Source organism: Lepidochelys kempii, chromosome 2 (assembly GCF_965140265.1).
Source record: "Lepidochelys kempii isolate rLepKem1 chromosome 2, rLepKem1.hap2, whole genome shotgun sequence".
NCBI classification, from domain to species: Eukaryota; Metazoa; Chordata; order Testudines; family Cheloniidae; genus Lepidochelys; species Lepidochelys kempii.
Genome location: NC_133257.1, coordinates 202,649,413 through 202,672,777, shown reverse-complemented (window position 1 = coordinate 202,672,777; position 23,365 = coordinate 202,649,413). Strand labels below are relative to the sequence as shown.

The 23,365-nt window shown below is 39.7% G+C and overlaps 1 protein-coding gene across 2 annotated transcripts in view; it reads left to right on the top strand.

Moving 5' to 3' along the window:
* The window catches only part of KCNH8 (potassium voltage-gated channel subfamily H member 8), a 388,105-nt gene that overhangs the window by 187,200 nt on the left and 177,540 nt on the right, over positions 1-23,365 (top strand). For both annotated transcript variants that reach the window (XM_073333523.1, XM_073333524.1), the window contains exon 5: positions 13,009-13,249. In XM_073333523.1, the coding sequence (XP_073189624.1) occupies positions 13,009-13,249 (241 nt within the window). The remainder of the gene's footprint in view (positions 1-13,008; positions 13,250-23,365) is intronic.

Sequence of the window (23,365 nt, the reverse complement as noted above, 5' to 3'; positions counted from 1 at the left end):
TCACTGACATCTGGGAAATAGATGGATGGCTAAGTGTGAAGATTGCACAGTGTTGTGGGAGGGGAATAAGGAGCTTACATAAACGCTTGACCAAAGTGTGGTCCTTGCACTCATGGAAACTCAGAGACTGCTCCTGTAACAACTCCCTTTGGAGCACCCCAAAGGGCACAGGAAAAGGTGAAGAGTTAATAGAGCCATCCCACCCACCCACCCAAACTTGCTGGGTAGCAAATCTGTCTGGCCATAGAAGGGGGAGTGTGCCTCACCTTTTAAAATGGTTTCTTGATGTATGAGCAAATTCTGAGAGGCATACTCAGAGGCTCTAATGGTGCAATAATAGGTTTCAGAGTAGCAGCCGTGTTAGTCTGTATCCGCAAAAAGAAAAGGAGTACTTGTGGCACCTTAGAGACTAACAAATTTATTTGAGCATAAGCTTTCGGGAGCTACAGCTCACTTCATCGGATGTATGTAGTGGAAAATACAGTGGGGAGATTTTATATACATGGAGAACATGAAACAATGGGTGTTACCATACACACTGTAATAAGAGTGATCAGGTAAGGTGAGCTTTAGGGCCTAATAACATCAGCCACACTATCAGAGGCTCGTTCACTTGCACATCTACCAATGTGATATATGCTATCATGTGCCAGAAATGCCCCTCTGCCATGTGCATTAGCCAAAATGGACAGTCTCTGCGTAAAAGAATAAATGGACACAAATCAGACGTCAAGAATAACAACATTCAAAAACCAGTCGGAGAATGCTTCAATCTCTTTGGTCACTGGATTGCAGACCTAAAAGTGGCAATTCTTCAACAAAGAAACTTCAGAAACAACTCCAACGAGAAACTGCTGAATTGGAATTAATTTGCAAACTGGATACAATTAACTTAGGCTTGAATAAAGATTGGGAGTGGATGGGTCATTACACAAAGTAAAACTATTTCCCCATGTTTATTCCCCCCCACACACGCACACTGTTCCTCACATGTTCTTGTCAACTGCTGGAAATGGCCCACTCTGATTATCACTACAAAAGGTCCCCCGCGCACCCCCCGCTGTCCTGCTGGTAATAGCTCACCTTACCTGATCACTCTTGTTACATACTCTTGTGTATGGTAACACCCATTGTTTCATGTTCTCTGTGTATATAACATCTCCCCACTGTATTTTCCGTTACATGTATCCGATGAAGTGAGCAGTAGCTCCCAAAAGCTTATGCTCAAATAAATTTTAGTCTCTAAGGTGCCACAAGTACTCCTTTTTCTTTTTGCGGATACAGACTAACACAGCTGCTACTCTGAAACCTATCATTGCACCAGTAGAGCCTCTGAGTATGCCTCTCAGAATTTGCTCAAACATCAGGAAGCCATTTTAAAAGGTGAGGCACACTCCCCCTTCTATGGCCAGACAGATTTGCTACCTAGCAAGTTTGGGTGGGTGGGTGGGATGGCTCTCTGGAGCCAGGGGAGGTGGATGTAGACAGATCAGGCAAGGATGGGTGGAACTTGGACTTGCTGACAAAGAGACTGGGGACAGGAGCTGGGGGGAACTGGGAATGACTGGACAAGTAGACTGGGAGTGGAGGATGCAGCCTGGGACAGAGCAGCCAGAGGTGGAGATTAGGACTGACTGGGTAAGGAGACTGGTGCCAGGCTGAAAAGCCTGAGGATTGGAGACTGGGACTGACTAGATGAGGACAGTAGGACAGGACTGAGGATCAGGATGGTGAAAAGACATAACTGAGAGAGAGTCAAGTAGGAGGGAATGGGACACAAAGAGTCAAGTTTGAGGAGAACAGGCAGAAGAGTCTGTGCCCACAAGAGAATCTCCGCCCTTCTAGAGCCTGGGTTGGAACCCAAGATTCACAAATTTCACCATTCCTCTGCTGTCAGCAAATATCTATGAAACTACTGTCAAAGTGTCTTGTCACCCTCGAGTGCTGGTTCACATCTAGGATGACAACCGCCTACTGCTATCAGTAGGATACTCTGTTAGCTCAAATGACCTTGGTCTGTGTGGAGGATGTAAAGATTTCAACCCTGCTGATTCATGAGTGTCAATATGATTCCACATGATGGAATTTTACTTTTTCTACTTTTTTAAACAAGTAGAAAATTGCATACACTAAAATATGTTAAAAGAATGTTAAGGTTGCAAAGTCGAGCACTAAAATTAGGAAATGTCAGAATTAAGTTGGCTGTTTTACCTTAATTCACTCCCCTTGCGTGTATGCATTATGATCCAGTCTTTAATTACATGATCCTGTGCTGTTTTTTTCTACAGGATCCCTCATTCCATGCATGTGATGATCCTGCTCTGGGAATTGGTGAGGGTGGTGTAGTGAAGGAGGCTGTTGTCTGTAGGACTCTTGCTTCATTTGTTGCAGTAGTTGGAAGGTGTATAGTGAATGAGGAAGAGACTGGAGGGTCTCATGGTTAAAGCAGTGAATGCTGCCCTGGAGAACTGGATTCTATCCCTGCCTCTGCCACAGAGTTGCTCTGATGCTGGGCAAGTGGCTTAAAGCAAACCTCTCACAGGTGGTCACTGATTGTGTTCTATGTTTTCTGCATCCCTGACTTGAGACCTAGGGGTCAGATTTGCAGAACTGTTGGGCACTCACAACAGCAACTGAAGTCAATGGGAACTGATTTGAATATATTGGTGCTATATAATGCTATATACTCTGAAAAATCAGGTCCAAGGTAGCTCAGATTGGGCATGCCAAATTAATGCAGGGGTACTGGAATAATTTGTATAGTGGGCTGCTGAGCCATTGAACCAAAATGTAAACCGTGTATATGGTGGAAACCACTTCAAGCCAGCGGGTGCGGCAGCACCCCCAGCACCACTACTTCCAGCACCTATGAACTAATGGATACTTTTGGCCTTATTTCGTCAGCCTTAGTTCCCCATCTATAAAATGGGGATTATACTATCCCCTCACCTTTACAGAGTGTTATGAAAATAAAGTAATGTTTGTGAAGCACTCATTAATTAGTGACGGTTGACCTAGATAGGCCCATGAGGAAACTAGTAATTCTTTTTTCAGAGCAGGGTACAAATAGTGTGCAAATAATAAATAAAGGCCTGGGATCATAAATTCAATAATAGGGAGGAAAAAATATTGAACAGCAGCTAATTTAAGTGAGCACCGTGCACTGAATGAGGCAGGGGTCATGTGGAAAAAATAGTATGTGACCATTTAATTAAAGACTGTATTGTAATAAATACACACAACTAAAGTTGCACAGGTGAGATTAAGTCTTGCATTTGCTCACTTTGGGGAGCTTGACTGCAACCATAATGTTCTTTTAATGTATTTTTGTGTTTGTAACATAATATTCAATTTGAAAACAGAACAAAACTATTAAAGTTAATTTATAAAAATAATTTAGAAACAGATTTTGAATTTTATCAGCTGTTATTTTGCAGCAACTGAAAGTTCTTGCTGTGGAAGTAAGGTAACATCAAATGAAAAATATGGCTTTGGAAGTGGAGGGAAAAAAATACTTTTTCATCGGACTTGGTCTCTAGAAAACGAAAGATATAGTTCACTTGACTGAAGTCCTAAAATAGCTGTATATTAATGATCTCTAGTTTAATATATGGCCAAAGAGCCAAAATATTCTCATCAAAGCTTTCAGTCTGCACGCTGAGGTTGATTTTTAACATGAACAAAACAATGTTAAAATAACCAAAGTCAATTGTGTATACACTGGGTGCTTAATCCAGCATCTTCTTCACACTCAGAACAGGTATCTAAAAGAATGTACCCAAGGTGTAGATTCATAGGTTATAAAACCAGAAGGGACAACTGTGATCATCTGTTCAGACTTCTTGTGTAGCACAGGCCAAAGAACTTCTCTGAATTAATTTTCTGTTTGAAATAGAGCATATGTTTTAGAAAAACATCTAATCTTGATTTTTAAATATCCAGTGATGGAGAATCTGCCACAAGCCTTCCTATATTGTTACAGTGGTTAATTACCCTCACAATTAAACAAGTTTGCCTTATTTATAGTCTGAATTTGTCTAGCTTCAGCTTCCAGCCATTGCATCAGGTTATACCTTTGCTACATTGAAGAGCTTTCTATTATAATTTTTTTGTTCCCCATGTAGGTATTTATTGACTGTAATCAAATCACCCTTTATCCTTCTCTTTGCTAATCTAAACATGCCAAGTTCCTTGAGTCTTTCACTATGAGATGTTTTTGAATCGTTTAATCATTGCTTTGGTTATTCTCTGAATGCTGCTCCAATTGATCAATATCCTTCTTGAATTGTGTACACGGGCTCTGGTCACATTGTTCCAATAGCAGTTGCACCAGTACCAGATACAAAGACATATAACTTGCCTGCTTCTACTTGATATTCCTTGTTTATCATAGAATCATAGAATATCAGGGTTGGAAGGGACCTCAGGAGGTCATCTAGTCCAACCCCCTGCTCAAAGCAGGACCGATCCCCGACTAAATCATCCCAGCCAGGGCTTTGTCAAGCCTGACCTTAAAAACGTCTAGGGAAGGAGATTCCACCACCTCCCTAGGTAACGCATTCCAGTGTTTCACCACCCTCCTAGTGAAAAAGTTTTTCCTAATATCCAACCTAAATCGCCCCCACTGCAACTTGAGACCATTACTCCTTGTTCTGTCATCTGCTACCACTGAGAACAGTCTACAGCCATCCTCTTTGGAACCCCCTTTCAGGTAATTGAAAGCAGCTATCAAATCCCCTCTCATTCTTCTCTTCTGAAGACTAAACATCCCCAGTTCCCTCAGCCTCTCCTCATAAGTCATGTGTTCCAGTCCCCTAATCATTTTTCTTGCCCTCCGCTGGGCTCTTTCCAATTTTTCCACATCCTTCTTGTAGTGTGGGGCCCAAAACTGGACACAGTACTCCAGATGAGGCCTCACCAATGTCGAATAGAGGGGAACGATCACATCCCTCGATCTGCTGGCAATGCCCCTACTTATACATCCCAAAATGCCATTGGCCTTCTTGGCAACAAGGGCACACTGTTGACTCATATCCAACTTCTCGTCCACTGTAACCCCTAGGTCCTTTTCTGCAGAACTGCTGCCTAGCCATTTGGTCCCTAGTCTGTAGCAGTGCATTGGATTCTTCCATCCTAAGTACAGGACTCTGCACTTGTCCTTGTTGAACCTCATCAGATTTCTTTTGGCGCAATCCTCCAATTTGTCTAAGTCCCTCTGTATCCTATCCCTACCCTCCAGCGTATCTACCACTCCTCCCAGTTTAGTGTCATCTGCAAACTTGCTGAGGGTGCAATCCACACCATCCTACAGATCATTTATGAAGATATTGAACAAAACCGGCCCCAGGCCCGACCCCTGGGGCACTCCACTTGATACCGGCTGCCAACTAGACATGGAGCCATTGATCACTACCCGTTGAGCCCGACAATCTAGCCAGCTGTCTACCCACCTTATAGACCATTCATCCAGCCCATACTTCTTTAACTTGCTGGCAAGAATACTGTGGGAGACTGTGTCAAAAGCTTTGCTAAAGTCAAGGAACAACACGTCCACTGCTTTCTCTTCTTCCACAGAGCCAGTTATCTCGTCATAGAAGGCAACTAGATTAGTCAGGCATAATTTGCCCTTGGTGAATCCATGCTGACTGTTCCTGATCACTTTCCTCTCCTCTAAGTGCTTCAGAATTGATTCCTTGAGGACCTGCTCCATGATTTTTCCAGGGACTGAGGTGAGGCTGACTGGCCTGTAGTTCCCAGGATCCTCCTCCTTCCCTTTTTTAAAGATGGGCACTACATTAGCCTTTTCCCAGTCATCTGGAACCTCCCCCGATCGCCATGAGTTTTCAAAGATAATGGCCAATGGCTCTGCAATCACATCCGCCAACTCCTTTAGCACTCTCGGATGCAACGCATCCGGCCCCATGGACTTGTGCTCATCCAGCTTTTCTAAATAGTCCCGAACCACTTCTCCCTCCACAGAGGGCTGGTCACCTTCTCCCCAGGCTGTGCTGCCCAGTGCAGTAGTCTGGGAGCTGACCTTTTTCGTGAAGACAGAGGCAAAAAAAAGCATTGAGTGCATTAGCTTTTTCCACATCCTCTGTCACTAGGTTGGCTCCCTCATTCAGTAAGGGGCCCACGCTTTCCTTGACTTTCTTCTTGTTGCTAACATACCTGAAGAAGCCCTTCTTGTTACTCTTAACATCTCTTGCTAGCTGCAACTCCAGGTGTGATTTGGCCTTCCTGATTTCACTCCTGCAAGCCCGAGCAATATTTTTATACTCACCCCTGGTCATTTGTCCAATCTTCCACTTCTTGTAAGCTTCTTTTTTGTATTTAAGAGCAGCAAGGATTTCAGTGTTAAGTCAAGCTGGTCGCCTGCCATATTTACTATTCTTTCTACACATCGGGATGGTTTGTCCCTGTAACCTCAATAAGGATTCTTTAAAATACAGCCAGCTCTCCTGGACTCCTTTCCCCCTCATGTTATTCTCCCAGGGGATCTTGCCCATCAGTTCCCTGAGGGAGTCAGTCTGCTTTTCTGAAGTCCAGGGTCTGTATTCTGCTGCTCTCCTTTCTTCCTTGTGTTAGGATCCTGAACTCGACCATTTCATGGTCACTGCCTCCCAGGTTCCCATGCACTTTTGCTTCTCCTACTAATTCTTCCCGGTTTGTGAGCAGCAGGTGAAGAAGAGCTCTGCCCCTACTTGGTTCTTCCAGCACTTGCACCAGGAAATTGTCCCCTACATTTTCCAAAAACTTCCTGGATTGCCTGTGCACCTCTGTATTGCTCTCCCAGCAGATATCAGGGTGATTGAAGTCTCCCCTGAGAACCAGGGCCTGCGATCTAGTAACTTCTGCGAGTTGCCGGAAGAAAGCCTCGTCCACCTCATGCCCTTGGTCTGGTGGTCTATAGTAGACTCCCACCACGACATCACCTTTTATACATCCCAGGATCACAATAGTCATTTAGGCATCACACTGGGAGCTCCCATTCAGATGATTATCCACATGACTTGCAAGTCTTTTTCAGTCCATCATGCTGAAAGTAAGGCCTACATTCTTATGGTTGACGGTAGAAAAGAAGGAAAAGGCACCAATTGTTAAGCCTCTACAGTCTAAAGCATAGTTAGTTCGGTTTGGTATTTTTATACACATGGAAGGACCCAACTACCCTTGTAACCAATCAATTTAAGAAATCAAGTTTCAGAGTAGCAGCCGTGTTAGTTTGCATCCGCAAAAAGAACAGGAGTACGTGTGGCTCCTTGGAGACTAACAAATTTATTTGAGCATAAGCTTTCGTGGGCTAAAACCCACTTCATCGGATGCATGCAGTGGAAAATATAGTAGGAAGATATATACATAGAGAACATGAAACAATGGGTGTTATACACACTATAACATATAACACCCATTGTTTCATGTTCTGTGTGTGTGTGTGTGTATATATATATATATATATCTTCTTACTGTATTTTCCACTGCATGCATCCGATGAAGTGGGTTTTAGCCCACGAAAGCTTATGCTCAAATATATTTATTATTCTCTAAGGTGCCACAAGCCCTTCTGTTCTTTTTAAGAAATCAAGAGGCTGCAGTGAAAACATCAGAAGTGTATGTAGCTAAATGGAAAATTCTAGCGCATATGGATAACGTATTTGAGAAGTAGCAGAATGTCAAATGCCTTAGGATTTATGCTATATTAGCCATTTTTGGACACTGTCCCTCTGTTCAATAGGTTAGTGTTGAGGTTGGTGTTTTAGGCACAGGCAGTGCTTCCGTTCCTCCCACATTATTTTTGACTCACTGAAATTAAATATATTATAGTACCATTTTAATTACAAAGGATCATTACACTGAGCTATGGAGCTGTAAAATTGCAGTGTAGATCCTAGAGCTTGGGCCCGAACATCTACATTGCAAATTTTACAGCCCCAGACCCCGAGCCCCTCATGTCCAAGTCAGCTGACTTGGGCCAGCCCTGGGTGTTTAATTGCAGTGCAGACTACCCAGTGTGCACTGCAGAGCTTGGGGGAGATATTGTGGTCTGCACTATCCCACGCTCAGGGCTGTGCTTTAAAGGCTCATCCTTGCCCTGAATGAGAAAGCACATTTGTGTATCAATAGAAGGACTTAACTGACTATATTCACAATTAGAATTGTCCTAGAGCGTGACTTGTCAAACCTGTGATTTTCCCCCGCAAGCTACAGTAACTCTGGTGTTCTCAGCAATATTACAATGGTAGCTCTAAGGCACTGCTGATCACATTAGACATGCTGCATTGTCCCTTGTCTTTCCCATTGCTTTGTCAGTTCCTAAGAGAAAAAAATAATAATTCAGGAACTTAAACGTGAACTAAGATTTGTGAAAAGATGAAGATAAGAACTATAGAAGATATAATCAAGAACTTAAAGCAGAGGAACAAACTTAGTTCTTCCTGCTTAGGGAAAATAATTTCAACAGCTGTACTGCAATATAATTAAACTCACCCAGGCCTATGACAAGGACAAACAAAAAACCACCAAGAGCTGTGAAAAAGCATAACAGAAGAAAGATTTTTTTAGAGCAGTATATTTAGGAGAAAGAACAACTCTTTTAGGTTTATGAAACTCTGTCATGAGTATAGGATGACCTAGAGGAGTCTAACAAAGAGACTGCTCTCAAGAATGATATGGAGTATCAACCTGTAAAGAATATTCACTGGAATATTCTTTGAGCGAGAACTTTGAGAAAATGAGAGAGAAAACATGAAGATTCAGTTAGAAAAAAAAAGATTTTGTCTTTGTGTATGTTTGTGTGTGTGTGTGTGTGTGTGTATGTAATTACAATTTTTATTTTGTTAGCATCTAAAGGCCAAAGTGAGATTGGGATCCCAATACACTAGGTGCTATACACACACGTAAAAGATAGTCCCTGCCATGAAGAGCTGATAATCTAAATAAACAAATCAGACAAAAGGTGGAAAGGGAAATGGAGGGATTGATCAAAAGGTCATACAGCAGGTCAGTGGGAAGAGAAACCTAATCCTCTGACTTAGTGGGCTAGTGCACTATCTTAAGGATCATACTGCCTCTCAAGTACAATTACGAATGTTTACTAGTTTTCCCTGGAAATTTCCCTGGGATCGGGCTAGCGCAAAATAATCCAGAAAGAATTGCAGAGATCAAGTATTCCAGGCCAGTGGAAGCAGCTGTGTTAACACATTATTCTGCTGGGGAGGCACTTCAATTACACCTTTTTGCCCACCAGGGGCAGCTGTGGTGCCAGAAGAAAGGGCAGCTGGCTCACCGCGGGATCAGCCAGCTGTGGAGAGGGAGGGGGAATTTTGGCCTTGCCGCCCCACTTCTACAAAGATTCCAGCACCCTTGCTGTGATCCTTTCTCTGAAGCATCAAGAATTACTGCTGTTGGAGATAGGCCACTGGGCATGGGGGGCCAGTACTCTGAGATGATGCTGAGCATTCTCTCTCTCGGGTGCTTGACTGGCTGGTTCTTGCTCACATGCTCAGGAAGATGATTTCCTCCTAGGTCAGACTGGCAGTGACCTTGTTTTTCTGGTTGGTTGTTTGGTTTGTTTGCCTTCCTCTGCAATGGCAGGTGCAGTTCTTATGGGTATATCTCAATCAATTTCCTCACACTACAAGGGCCTTTGGGCATCAGTGCACTTCAGTCCCTCCTCTTTTCTGCCTGTGACAAATAATAGTTTAGTCTTGTGCAGGCTGTAATACCTTTGTCTAATTCAGATTGGTGGGTGTAGCATGAGGGTTGTTGGGCGGTGTTGGTGGCCTGTGATATATCCGAGGTCAGACTGGATGATCTGAAGGTCCCTTCTTTGGACTTAAACTATATTTGGCAAGTGGGGGGAAAAAAAACCCACAGGTTCAGCAGCTGCAAAAATGGATTACTGTTCCAGAGTACAAAGCTAACCTAGCAAGATCTATGAAGTAATTTGAGTAATTGTAGGAAAAAGAGAGAGCCAGTGTTTGCCACTGCAGAAGAGAAGTGGGAGAAAGGTTATGGAAAAATGGTGAATTTTAAGTTCGCTTCAGTAAACATAAAACAAAAGGAGCTGGAAGAGATGATACTTCTCAAAGGAGAACTAGAACTAATACAAAGAGGAACACTTTAAACTGTCTGATTAAAAATTTAACTGACAGCAGCCTGGACTTAGTGGAACTTAGGAAAACAGGATGAATCTGTTGAAAACCAGAACAAAGCAAAAGCTTAGATTAGTGCAACATGAAACAGTCCATGAAATAGATGCTGCTGTTCAGCGGAGAAGACTTTTTTTTTTAAAAACTGAAAGATGAAGGGACCGAAAATGAGGGAATTGGGAGATGTATTTGAATCTGAAATTTGTATTTGCAGGGACCCCTGCAAATTATAAGGATTCAAACAAGTTGTTCCTCTGGGGAACAAGACTATCGAGTGCACCATATGTATTCTCTAATGTCTATTGGGTCATGTTAAGTATATGTGTGAGGCAAGATCTGGTCTTAAAGTAATTATAAATACAGTTAACTTTCATATACCAGGCGTCAAAGGGCAAATAGTTTATCTTAAGATAAAATGAAACAGACTGCTTAAGAGGTAAAAGTGTAGAGGGAACGCTGGGATAAATCCTTAGGAAGAGTCCGTACGGGAGCCTTAAAGTCTACCTGTCCTCCAGAAAAGGAGAGTCCATTAAAAGGAACTCAGTGGCATTTAATGGGATTCACCTAGCAGAAAAGGAAATAGTCAGTTCCTGGCCAATCCTATTCTTTATTAATTCTCATATCTTGTGGATTGATGGGGGGATTAACATTCACAGTTATCAGCACCACCTAGCCACATCCACATGTCTATTAGGGAAAGAGTAATTTTGTAAGAACATTCCCTGTCAATATAGAGGGGAAAATAAAGAATATGATCATTTTCTCAAGATGTATTTCTGCCTTGTTTGGGGAATGTGCTTCATTAAAATAGAGCTCTTTGCCTTGTAGGATATGTCTATGCTACAGCTGGGAGGTGTGATTCCCAGTTCAGGCAGACATATGCACACTAGCTCTGCTCAAGCTAGTGTGCTAAAAATGTCCGTGTTCCCTGAGGTAGCCCAGGCAGCGGCTTGGGCCAGCTGCCTGAGTACATACCCAGGCTCCATACAGGTTTGTACTAAAGCAGCTAGCCAAGGATATTACCTGTGCTATTACTGGCTACACGGCTATTTTTAGCTTGCTAGCTCCAGCAGAGCTAATGCATTTCTGTCTACCTTAACTGGGAAACACACCTCCCAGATGTAGTGTAGACATGTCCATAGATATTATACTGAAAGCGTATGGCTATTTGAGTAATTATTGCTGAATATAAGAGACTTGGATAACATGTCCCTAAACTATGCATGCTGTATATAACCAGGGACAAGCTTAAAATATGGTAGCTTTAAGTGTCAGATGAACGTGGTACTTGAGCAATCCTATTTTTTCATGCTCTTTTTTTTTCAAAACAAATGTGGTGTTTTTGTAGCCGGTTTTCATGATGTCTGTTCCACCTTCATTGTATGTTTAAAAGGAATGCTACTTTCACCCTGGGGATGGGCAGAAGGAGAAAAATTTGGGGACAAAATCTGATCTCGAATACACTGGTGTGAATCCAGAGTAATGTCAGTAGACTGATGTAACTAAGATCAGAGTCTGTCCAGTTCTGAAATGCAAATTGCTTTTTCTGGAAAGGTGAGCTCTGTGCTTTGCTAAATTAACTTAATGAAGATTCTTTGCACTTAGGGTCCAACCATGCCCCCATAGGAGTTTATTGGAAGGGACCATGCATATCTTAGTTCAGTTTCATATATGGTAGAGCCAGCATTAATCAGTTTCGTTCAGCTCTTTTACAGACTGCTTATCTGTGGGCTAAGGCATATCTTCCACCAGAAGCTTTCAATGATTCACATCAATCAAAAGCACAGACCCAAACCTAAATTCAAAATCGGTGTACTTGAGGAACAGGATGTTTCCTGAGTCATGACATTAATGTATACATTCCATAAATGCTGCTTACTGCAGTTAGAATTGATGCTTTTAATTTTTGAACTGTACGTTGTAGTAATAATATCCAGTACTCCAAACTTCTTTGGTGCAAATACGGAATGTGCATTAGTTCTGCTAGCCCCCCCCCACCCCCCCCAGGAAAATATTCACCAGCAAAAGAACTGAAATAAAAAAATATTCATTAGCAAATTATTGCCTTTGTGGTGCAGTTCACTTAAAACTTGTGTAATGATCTTGGAAATCCTTATGTAAGAAATGAGACCACTACAGAAGTCAAGGTTTCTTGGATCAGAACAATTATAAAGTTGGTGTGAAATCCTCTTTTTGTATAATGCAAGAAAAATCTTGGCACTACTTTGTCAGGCCTAAATTTTTATCAGTTTAAACTACTTCATATCATGCTAAAGTGAAATACAATACTTCTTTTTCTCTTTATGAATGATCTGCAAACAGATTTTTTCCCCAAATTTGTTTTTGAAAATTGTTTGCCAGATAAATTCTTCAAATAATTCTGTGTCTGTAGTTTGTTCACAGGTGGTTCATTGTGAAAATTGGTATATTAAGCTGAAGTAGTTTTGATTGGCTGTGTAGGTCATGTTATGTATTTCTGTTCCCCAACTGAATGAATGTAACTCTCAAGGTCAAATTCCAGTGATGTTTGCTATAGCTTATGAATGGAAAATCCACTTTCCTTTGATATTCTGCTATATTTGCTTAACTTTCACTGTTTGGGAAAATATTCTAACAAACAAAATCATTTGCTAGGAGTATTCGTAGAGTGAACACAAAAGGGTTTACAAATACACTCAAAGTGAATCTGTTTGTAAATTTGAATGATTATTTGACAAAAAAACGTTTTGCAGTATTTGCCCAACTGTAAGTGTCACCCATATTTCTTGGCTCTTTTTATAACATGAAAGATCAAATTCATTGAAATATTATCTGAGGTCAGATATTTTTTCCTAACTTTTCCCATTCTTTCTTTCAGAATGTTTTTGTAGATAAACCAGCATTTCCGGAATACAAAGTTTCAGATGCAAAAAAGTCCAAATTCATACTGTTGCATTTTAGCACTTTTAAAGCTGGCTGGGACTGGCTTATTTTACTGGCAACGTTTTATGTTGCTGTGACTGTACCTTATAATGTTTGCTTTATTGGCAATGATGAGCTATCTACAACTCGAAGCACAACTGTCAGTGACATTGCAGTGGAAATTCTTTTTATCATAGGTAAGATATATTGTTCTGCTTTCTGAATTTTATTTTTTATAGAATATCTAAATTTAATGTAAAAAGATGCAGTAATGATCAGACAATTCTATCACTTTTTAAAATATTCAGTTTCTCAGCAGCATGTCCTAACAGGGTTCTTTTTTAACAGATATTTGGTGGTTTCTTTGTTCTGTGATACAGCATGGCCAGAAGGCAGCAGGAGAGTGATATAGGAGAGATATGTAAGTCCCAGGATGAGGAGAAGCCTTATTGCCTGTAGAGGGAAGAAAGGTTTCTTTTGATTAATTAAAAGCACCTGAAGCCAATTAGAGCACCTGAAGCTTAGTCACCTGATAAAACCTCCTTGTGTCAATCAGTCAGGAGAAGGAGTTGGAGCAGAGAGCAGTTTGGAGAAGTGCCATAGCTGGCTAGAAGGCCAAGCCCCTAGGTAAAGAGACACCAGGTTTGTGCAGAGAGAGAGGGCAGGAAGCCCCACAAGCTGAAGAGCAGGAGAGGGAAGTAGCCCAGGGGAAGTTCAAGTGGTTTACCACTATCCCTAGGGCCTCTGGGCTGAGACCCGGAGTAGAGGGCGGGCGTGGGTCCCTCCCTCTCCACTACCCTTCTCTGTGTTACTAGTGGGACAGTAGATACCCTAGTTCAGGGGCAGGAAACCATGCCCTGAACTCCCCCAAGAAGAGGAAGCATGGGACCCATCACAATTGTACCGGCAGTTTGCCACAGTTCTTATATATTAATCATGCCACTTACCAAAATGTGGTTTCTAGTTAGGCTTGTTATTATAGTTTCAGTGGGAGATCTGCTTAAAAAAAGTGGTGCAATATGATTTTCATATTGGAAATTATCTCCCTGTTTCATTACCATACAGGCCACGTTAGTACTGTTGATTATGTTCTGTAATCCACCTGAATGTTGGTATTTGAAGTGTAAATTTTGCTTTTTTGCTCGTCCCCTCTCAGATTCTTAACTGATTTTTGTTTTATGAATCCTCTAGTAATTATATCTCCAAAACACTGAGGTAAAAATATAATATATTGGGAAATAGGATTACTCCTGCTGGCTCTTTAGTGGTGCACAGAATTTCCCTTTTTTAAAGATTCATTCCTTTTCTTTATGAACACAGAAAAACTGATCATAGGCCTTTGAGTATAACAGGAAGGGTCTTTGAACTTTTTGTAGTTCCAATACTGTTCTATATCTATTGTTTAAAAAATATGTAGCTACACTGCATAAAGAGTATAAGTACAATTCTGGTGCCAATACATAGCTGTAAGGCCTTTTTTTTTTTTTTTTTTTTTTTGGAGAAACATGGAAAGTTTAATAGGATTTTATTTAACCCACAGAGACATGGGAATGTGATATGGTAGAAAGGAAAGGATGTGGAGGAGGGAATAAAATTATCAGCAGAGTAGAGGAATCTTTAGATATTTTCTTTTAAGTACAAAATAAAATAGGAATTTTTTTTTAACAGAAAAAGTACGGTGATTTGGAATGAGGGGTTAGCTCATGCATGAGAAATAAGAACAAAATCCAAACTACTTATACACCAAATATAGGCTATTTTTAAAGAAGAAAATGGGGGAAAGGGGGAGTTTTTCTTACGATCATCTTGAAAAATGTTTCTTCGGCTTTAATGATAGAAATTTAACTAAATTTAATATAAGAATAGCTAGCAGAAATGATGCTTAATGGAAGACTTTGAAATATTTGTCTCTTCACCTTTGGAAGTAGAGTTCAAAGGCAGATTTAAGGTAAAATTCTTCTCCCTGATACTCATGGTGGTTCTCCACTGACTATTATTCTTTATTTATTCCCTGTTAATTGCTCACATTATCCACAACCATTGTAGAATATGCAATAGAGATATACGTTCTGTGATGCAAATCAGACAGAATTTTTGTCCTTTGTAAAATGTGTGAGGTTTTCGTTAATCAGTTATGAAGTGACTACAGATTACATTATAAAAAGTGCAAAAACAAATCAATTCCATTAGAGAGAGAGAGAGTGTAAAAATAATGTAGATTTAAGGTTAAAATAACCGGATGATCACGGGTTCCCTTACCATACAGAATGCAGATAACTGGTTGATGTTATGACTGAGTAATTGGAATCTGAGTATGAGAAAACATACACTGCGTCTATCTGATTTATGTGTAGTGTTCTTCATATGTAGCAAGACAGAAGATTTATGGCCCAGCACTCCCTTTTTCTTTCAGTTCCTGGGTAGAAATACACAACTTTGATATCAATACATCAACAATGATGTATCCATGATGCATGTAGCAAATGTTCTTTTTATTTTTCCTGACTTCTCTGATCTTTGCCTGCTATTTTTTGTGCCAGCTTTTGGCTTTGTGATATAGTGAGTAAAGAAAGTAAAATCATGAGTAAACATATATGGGTAAAATATTTTGTGCACTAAAAGGGATTTATTTATCTGTCCAATTTCAATTAACAGTAATGAGAATCACAAGCATCACATTGAAAATGTACCCAATACCACATTTACTCTTTTTTTCACACATTTTCTTTGGTAATTGTTTTATTTATCCCCTTTGCTCTCCTCCCTCTCCCTCTCTCCCTCCCACCCCCCATCGTTTATTTTTTTTAACATAGAGGCTGGATTTTCTAATTTTTTGACCTCTTGTTCTGGAGACAGTTTGTTCAGATCTTTTAGGGTTTCTATTTATTGTGTGTAAGAACTGGTTCTTTCATATTTTTGTGGGAGTGGAAAATGTTAATGTTAATGCTTAATGTTCAGTTCTGCGCCAGTCTAGCAAAACCCTTAAGCGTGGACTTAACTTTCGGAACATGAGTAAGCACACTGAAATCAATGGGATTAGTCATGTACTCAAGGTAAAGCACAAGATTGTGGGCTTTGTTGGCCTTGACAAGGATACTTTTAATGGATAATTTGTGCAATTTTAGGGAAACATTGAAAAAGTTTCAAAAATTTCTCAAGATTTCCAAAGTGAGAGAACTGATTGTAATCAGTTTGTTGTACATGAACTACTGCATCACTGTGTTAGAGAGCTTATTCCTTCACTCTCCCACTTCCCTGGTCCTTCTTGCATGAACAGAGAGCAACAATACCCGAAGTCCGAAGGTGCAAACAATTCAATGTTTGTTGGGGTGAACTTCCAGTAAGCTTAAATACAAGTTCCTTTTTCCTTATTTTCGAATCCCAACTTACTTCCTGTTTGCCCCTAATTTATATAGTAATATTCTTAGCTATACCTTAACCAGTCATTCTACTGAAATTTAACTAACCAATCCTAACATATTGTAACATGATTAGCTAACCAATTATATCCCACCACCTTAATTAGTTTACACTCAGCAAAATTGTTTCTGTCTGCTGTATAATTAATCACAGAACCAGACAGAGACCATGCCAATAAACAATAGCAAAGTGGGAACTATAATGACAAAACAATACAGAAGTGAGGATTTCACAACTACATCCATAAAGACATAAGAGTTTCCCAGCTGTGTCTATTGATAAGAGTTTTCTGTCTGGTAAGAACTCAATCAACCTCAATTTCCTTTTACATCTTCTAGGCACTTCCCTTTCTCTGGAAGTGATAGGCACTATCAGGACAGGACTGTATTCCTAACAGCCCAATAGCACCTTCTTTCAATGTGACTACTTTGGAATGTGAGGATGTGACCGGTCGCTTCCCAGTTTATGACTGCCTCTGTCGCTTAGCCAAAAGCCTTAGCCGAAGAACAGGGCCTCAGACTGTCACAGTAAGAGAAGTACCTTACACTGATAGACAGTGATTTTGATTCTTTCTTTTATACCTCTAACTAGCCAAGTGATAAGAATACACCTAAATTCTTAAAGTACAGGCTTTTGCAGACAGGCCTGAATATCTATATCCTAACACACTGTACTTGCAGATACTGAAAAATCTTGTATCTGTTTTAAATCTCTCTTGGATATCTCAGAATTTTTGATAATTCTTATTCACACATAATTTTGATAAACTGTTTTATTTTGAGGTAAGATACGCTCTCATTTTTAGCAGTATCATTGATCAGGGTAAGGCACTTACAACAAGAGGGAAAAATACCTCTTGAATTTTCTAGAAGCATGTGAAGTTTAATGAGCAAGAACAATAGAATACTGTGCCTGCTGCATACCAGTTACCAAGAAAATTAATAGGATGTGGACTGTTGCTTTCCTCTGAGAAAAGAAATGTCTGTTAAAGTGCTTTGGGTGAATCCTTTTCCTTGAGTGGAAGACAACTGCCAGGCTCATCTGAGCTGCAATTCAGGAAAGCATTCCTAGCAAACTACTTGAGCACATGCCTAAATCCCATTTAAGCACATTGTTAAAATTAAGGGCATGCTTAAGTGCTTTCCTGAATCAGTACCCTGGTGAGTGGAGTGAAGTGTTCAGATTAAATGTCTCTCCTAAAGAGTGAATAGTAGGTCAAGCTGTGGGTTTAACTGCTGTGTCTTTTAAAATTCTCAAAAGCAAAGATGGGGGTGAGAACGCATTTTATTATTTCTAGAGGGGGGCATAGTTATCTTTCACAATTCAACCTAATTTTAATTTGTTAAATCCTGTACATACTAGAATGTTCTTTTAGTAATTTGTTTTCATGTAGCTATTATTTGAAGACTTTTTTCTAGTCTCCTTTCCAGTTTTGTATATACTTCTTTAGTGTTAGGCTCTATAAACAAATATTTATTTTTCATCTGTTTCTCCAGCTTGATGAGGAATGCTTTATTTTAACTAACAGGACTACCTAAAAAGCTGCTTAAAAGTTCTTTTAAAATAATAATAGATGGACCCAGAGAGAAATCCTTAACTCTAGTGAATTTAAACTCTTTCACACACAAGTTTTTAAAGGGTTTCATTGGTGACTAAGAAAAACACATTTATTTTACCATTTATTTCAAAGTTCTTGCAAATGATATTGTACAGGCAGCTAATTGGATAGGATTTGTTATGCAATACATGTGCTAAAGACCTCAATCTATCCCTATGCTGTTCTTTTCCAGTATGCTTGAAGGTTTGACATATCCAGTTGTCTCACAATATATTCTATTTGATACAATCAGCAACCATCTTACACACTTAACCCCAACCCGCACCTCCTGAGCTCGAAGCCACAAAGCCAGGATCAAAATCTGGCCTTGCTTAGGCAGACAAAAACAGCTGAAAGCTGCAGTTTTACTGACTGGGATAGATAAAGTAAAAGGACAGATTAATGAGGAGGGTGGAAATGTGGAAAACTGATCTTGATTCTGATTGTCTGTGTTTAAGTTTTTTGCTGAAGCTGCTTTTCTGATAAGGAAAATAATGCATTGTTATTGGCTGTTGCTAAAGAAATTGTTAACCTGTTAGCATATAACTAAGATTGCTCCTTTGTTTGAAGAAAATTTATAAAAAGTTTAGTTAGCGTGCTTTGAAGCTTTTATTTGGGCAAGGATGTGGCACCTAAGCTCCCTTCCAAGTGGAAGCAAAGAGGGCCCCAGAAGGCTGGTTGCTGATTCCTCATACCAACTCAGACTTTGGGTAAATGTAAATGTTTGGCATGCTCTGAACCTACTGCAACAGCATATGTGTGTGTCTGAGACCTCATAAAAAAATATTTTTAGGGAACAGCACACTTGTTTGTACCAATCATTTATCAGATGGAGGTCCTGTGTCCTCATTGACTTACTCCTGATACTGTCTGGAGAAAAACAGTTAAGTTACCACAGCTTTGTTTTCTGAAAACCCTGGGTAACGTATAGTATAAGGGACTTTGGGTTATTTGGCATGCTCTCCTTTCCTTCTGGATGATCTATTGGACTAATCTATCTGGGGAAATTATTTCTTTTCTCTCTCTCCATTTTGTTGGTCACACCATTGTTGGCATGTGACTTTTACCCTTATATAAATCTCCAGTCTCATGTTTTTGTTTCTACGAATTGCTTCATTCTGACTTTCAGACAAAGAACCATCTCTTTCATTTCTTTATCTAAAAAAGCATTGATCACCTTCCTAATTGTAAGTGGTATTACCTGAAAAATCATTGTTCGATTGTAGAGTCCTATCATTATTACTAAATAAAATAATATGATCAGAATTTATCCTAAAGAGAAGCTGGAAATCTTTTCAGGCACATAACACTTTTTTGGTAGATTAGCCATTGGAACTTTGAAGTTTCAGCAGAATAATGATGATTCTCCATATAAGGCTGTTCAAAGCTACTAAGATGCATCCAATGAAGTGAGCTGTAGCTCACGAAAGCTTATGCTCAAATAAATTGGTTAGTCTCTAAGGTGCCACAAGTACTCCTCTTCTTTTTACTAAGATGGCAGAAGGCCTTGTTGGCAAGCTTTTCTCATGTTGAATACCATTTCACAAACAAAACTGAAATGTTTTGTAGGTAACTTTTTTTTAATGAGCTACAAGGAAATCTAGAGATCGGTGATATTCACATCCCAACAACTCCGGAACCAACACACCCCGTATGTTGCCATGAAATGCAATACATCATTTGTTAATTATTATATCCTAATCTTTTGAGTTCAAAATAAGCGTATCACAGTCATACAACACACTGTACCTAGCACATCAATTAGAACATTTTCATAAGACACTTCCTTTCTGATGTTTTCTGTTGCATGTTATTATAGAACAAGGAAAATAATTGGATCATTAATGTATCTTTCATAAATTAAATACCAGATGAATGGATCTAAGCCATGGACCTCAAATCTTCCAAGCATTGCCATAAATCCACATGAATTCCCTGAGTCTTACATTTTGCATATGAATATATGAATAATTATAGTACAATAATAAAGTACGAGCATGTATCTCACTATTGGTTATGCATAAATGATTCAAATATAAACATTATTCCATAAAAGGTCAATTATAATATACACTTACAAAATTTGGCCTACATCAGCTGTAAAAAGATGGTGGTAGCATTTTAATAACTCACTTCATTATTAACAAAAATGCACGTTGCTTCATATTTTTTCCCAGTGAAAATGATTAGTTATTACTTACATAGCATCATAGGTGCATAGTAGTGCTTTACAAGTAATGTTCTTGCCTGGAAGAGCTAACAATGTAAATAACACAAACACTGACGAGTAGATCAGAAGACTTGTGTATTTGTGAGGGCAACAGAGTTCCTGTGGATAAACAGGGAGGCTTCAAAGCTCCAGTTGCTAAACTTCTTGCAAAAAAACCCAAGAAGGGATATATAGTGATGATCTGATAGCAGAATTTGTCCCTAAGTACTGAATGGTTTCACTTCGTAATGGCAAAATATGAAAAGAATAGAATGTGACTTCTCATAGAATTTATTCCATTGAAGGAATATTGTAATAATAACCATGAGTTGTGGATTAGTTAGTAATGTAAATCAACTACCCAGTAAGTTGTTTTGTGTTAGAAGTTTGAGGTATTTTATCTATAATTTTCATGTCAAAATAACAAAGTGAAACTGGCAAGAGCAAGGAGTTACTTGCTGACAATTTTTCAAATAGATTCCATTAGCATGCCCACAAAACTTACGAGCACAGCCATTTGTCTCTCTCAAATCTCGGTTTGCATTCATAAAGTATATCTGTCTGAAAATAGAGTAGATAGGCATAAAGTATCCGATTTTTCTATGTACACACGCCTGTTTGTGTGGGAGTGTTTCTGTGTGTCTAAATGGGTGCAGGCACATTTTACGTTAATGGAGGCAACTTGAAAATGCCATAGTTCAGGATGCCTCTCCACCTGTTTGTCATCTTGTTTCTGTGTTGCTATTTAAAAGAAGCTCAGAGCAGCTTGTCTTTCAGGGTATAGGCCAGCTGGTGTAAATTGATGTAGCTCTACCCTTGACTTCAGCAGAGCTGTGGTGATGTACAGCAGATGAAGCTTCTAATCCCATATCTGAGGCTTCATTTCTTAAAAGAACAAAAAAAATGTTGTTGACTGTAGAGGCATAAGTGTGTGGATACTGGGTCGGCCCTAAATCATATGGCGCCCCAGTTGAGGAGTGTCTTTGGCACCCCCTCCCCCCATTTTTACCTTATTTGTTTTGTTGCCTCTGTAGCCCATGTCACGACTTTGATACACGATTTGCATGCATGATTTATCCCTGTCATATGATACATTTACATGTTAGGATCTGTAAATCTGTATTTATTCATGTCATATATAAACAAATAAGAAAATCATTTCCTCTAAGCTTATAGAAACTTTTCTTAATTTTAAGAATAACTGAAATGTACTAACATCAGGAAATTGAACTGAGCACCAACCTTAGGTGGACCAGTATTAAATAGTGTTACAGCAGGTGACCACCTTAAAACGTTAACCCTAGTCCTTTAGTTCAAAAGGTCGCTTTTGTCCTTGCAAACTGAAGCACAGTGTCAGAGAATCCAAAGACTGGCCAATGGCATTTTCAAGTGATAAACTAGCAAGCAATGTCAGTCTCTCGTCAGCCATCATCGATCGAAGATATGTTTAATGAGCCTGAGCTTCGAAAATCTGTGCTCACAACTCATGACTGCGACTGGCAATGTGAGCAGAATCCTCAAAGCTATCCAGATATTAGGAAAAGTGCCCTTCGGCTTTGGATCATGAATGAATTGGAAAACATGAAGTAGAGAGTGCCTCCCATGTTGCAAAGTGTGACGGATGTTGTCCAATTTGATATAAAGGTCTTATCATTGGCTTCCAAACATTCCCCATGTTGTCCGGTGAAGGCCCAGTACAATTGTTCAAGTATTTCCTATCTGCCAGCAGCTTACTAAAATCATACAAGAATCCCCAGGTCTTTTTGTGGTGCTTCATTTATCCAAACCTTTCTTCGATGGGCACTTGAGCAGGGTAAATGGGTGAGCAAAAAAGTCCCTCTTAAGTTGATGGGAAGCTTGGAAGAAAAATTCATCTCTGCCCTCGTAACCAAACTGTCTCTTCTTCCGATGAATACATGTTTCCTTGAAGGCAGGCTCAACTCTGAAATTTTCCACCATTTCTTTGGCAGCAACGACAGCATCTTCAAATCTGTTGTCTCTGTAGGCCACAACGAAATCAAGGCAGCTTCTCATCAAAAGTAGTAGTGGTTGTGATGTCTATCAACTGAGTTTGTAATGCCTTTCTTACAGTGTTTACTTGTTTACTTGTCATATCATGCCAAACCACAAGTGAGACCAGAAATTTGAAATCCGTGATCTGGTTTGTCAGGATTTGCACTTTGGTGTAGGATTTTGGCCTTGTCTTTACTTTATTGTGCCAGTTCAATCAGCACATCATAAACCTCAGTCACTTGGTACCTCACTGGCCTTACACTGTCAATGCGGCTCTCCCAGCAAGTGTTACAAATTTGACCATGAAGTCTATGATCTTCCACTTGATGATTCATGCTGAAAACAGGATGTATATCCTTTTCAGCACTCCAAATAGAGATATTGAATCTAAAGAAGATAATGCTAAATTTGACACAACCAGGTTGAGGGAATGGCAGCTACAAGGTGTGAAGAAAGCTCTTGGATTCAGTGCAAGGCCCCTTGCCTGCACACCACTGTTTCTTCCTTTCATGTTTATTCTGTTGTCATAGCTCAGGCCACAGCAGTCTTGAAGCTTTATTTTATTATCATTCAAAATATTCATAAACTGTTCTGTTCGGTCTTTTCCAATAGAGTTGTCTGCAGACCGGAAACAGATAGTGTTCCTTTACTTGGATACAGCCACCCTTGCTATCAACAAATCAGTAAATGACATCTTTTCACCGTGACTGTCAGGAGTGCAGTCCATTATTGTGGCATAGTCCTTTGCTTTGCCAAGTCACATCAATATGTTATTAAGCACCTTCCTTGCCATGAGGACAATCAATTCATTCTGAATTCTTTTGCTGCAGTAATGGTCCATTGCTTCTTTATGAACTATTCAATGTAGGTGCTCACACATGACATTGTCGTATTTCATCTTTTATTTTCTATGGTGGGGAAAGACACCGTACTAGGGAGAGCAAGTCTATGTTCCACAGTCTTAGAAAGTCATCTAACATTACATATTAAGCATGGCACAAGAAGTAACAGTATTTCCTTTATATTGTTGCATAGATAGGGTTTGATATCTCTGACATCTCATTAAATATGTCC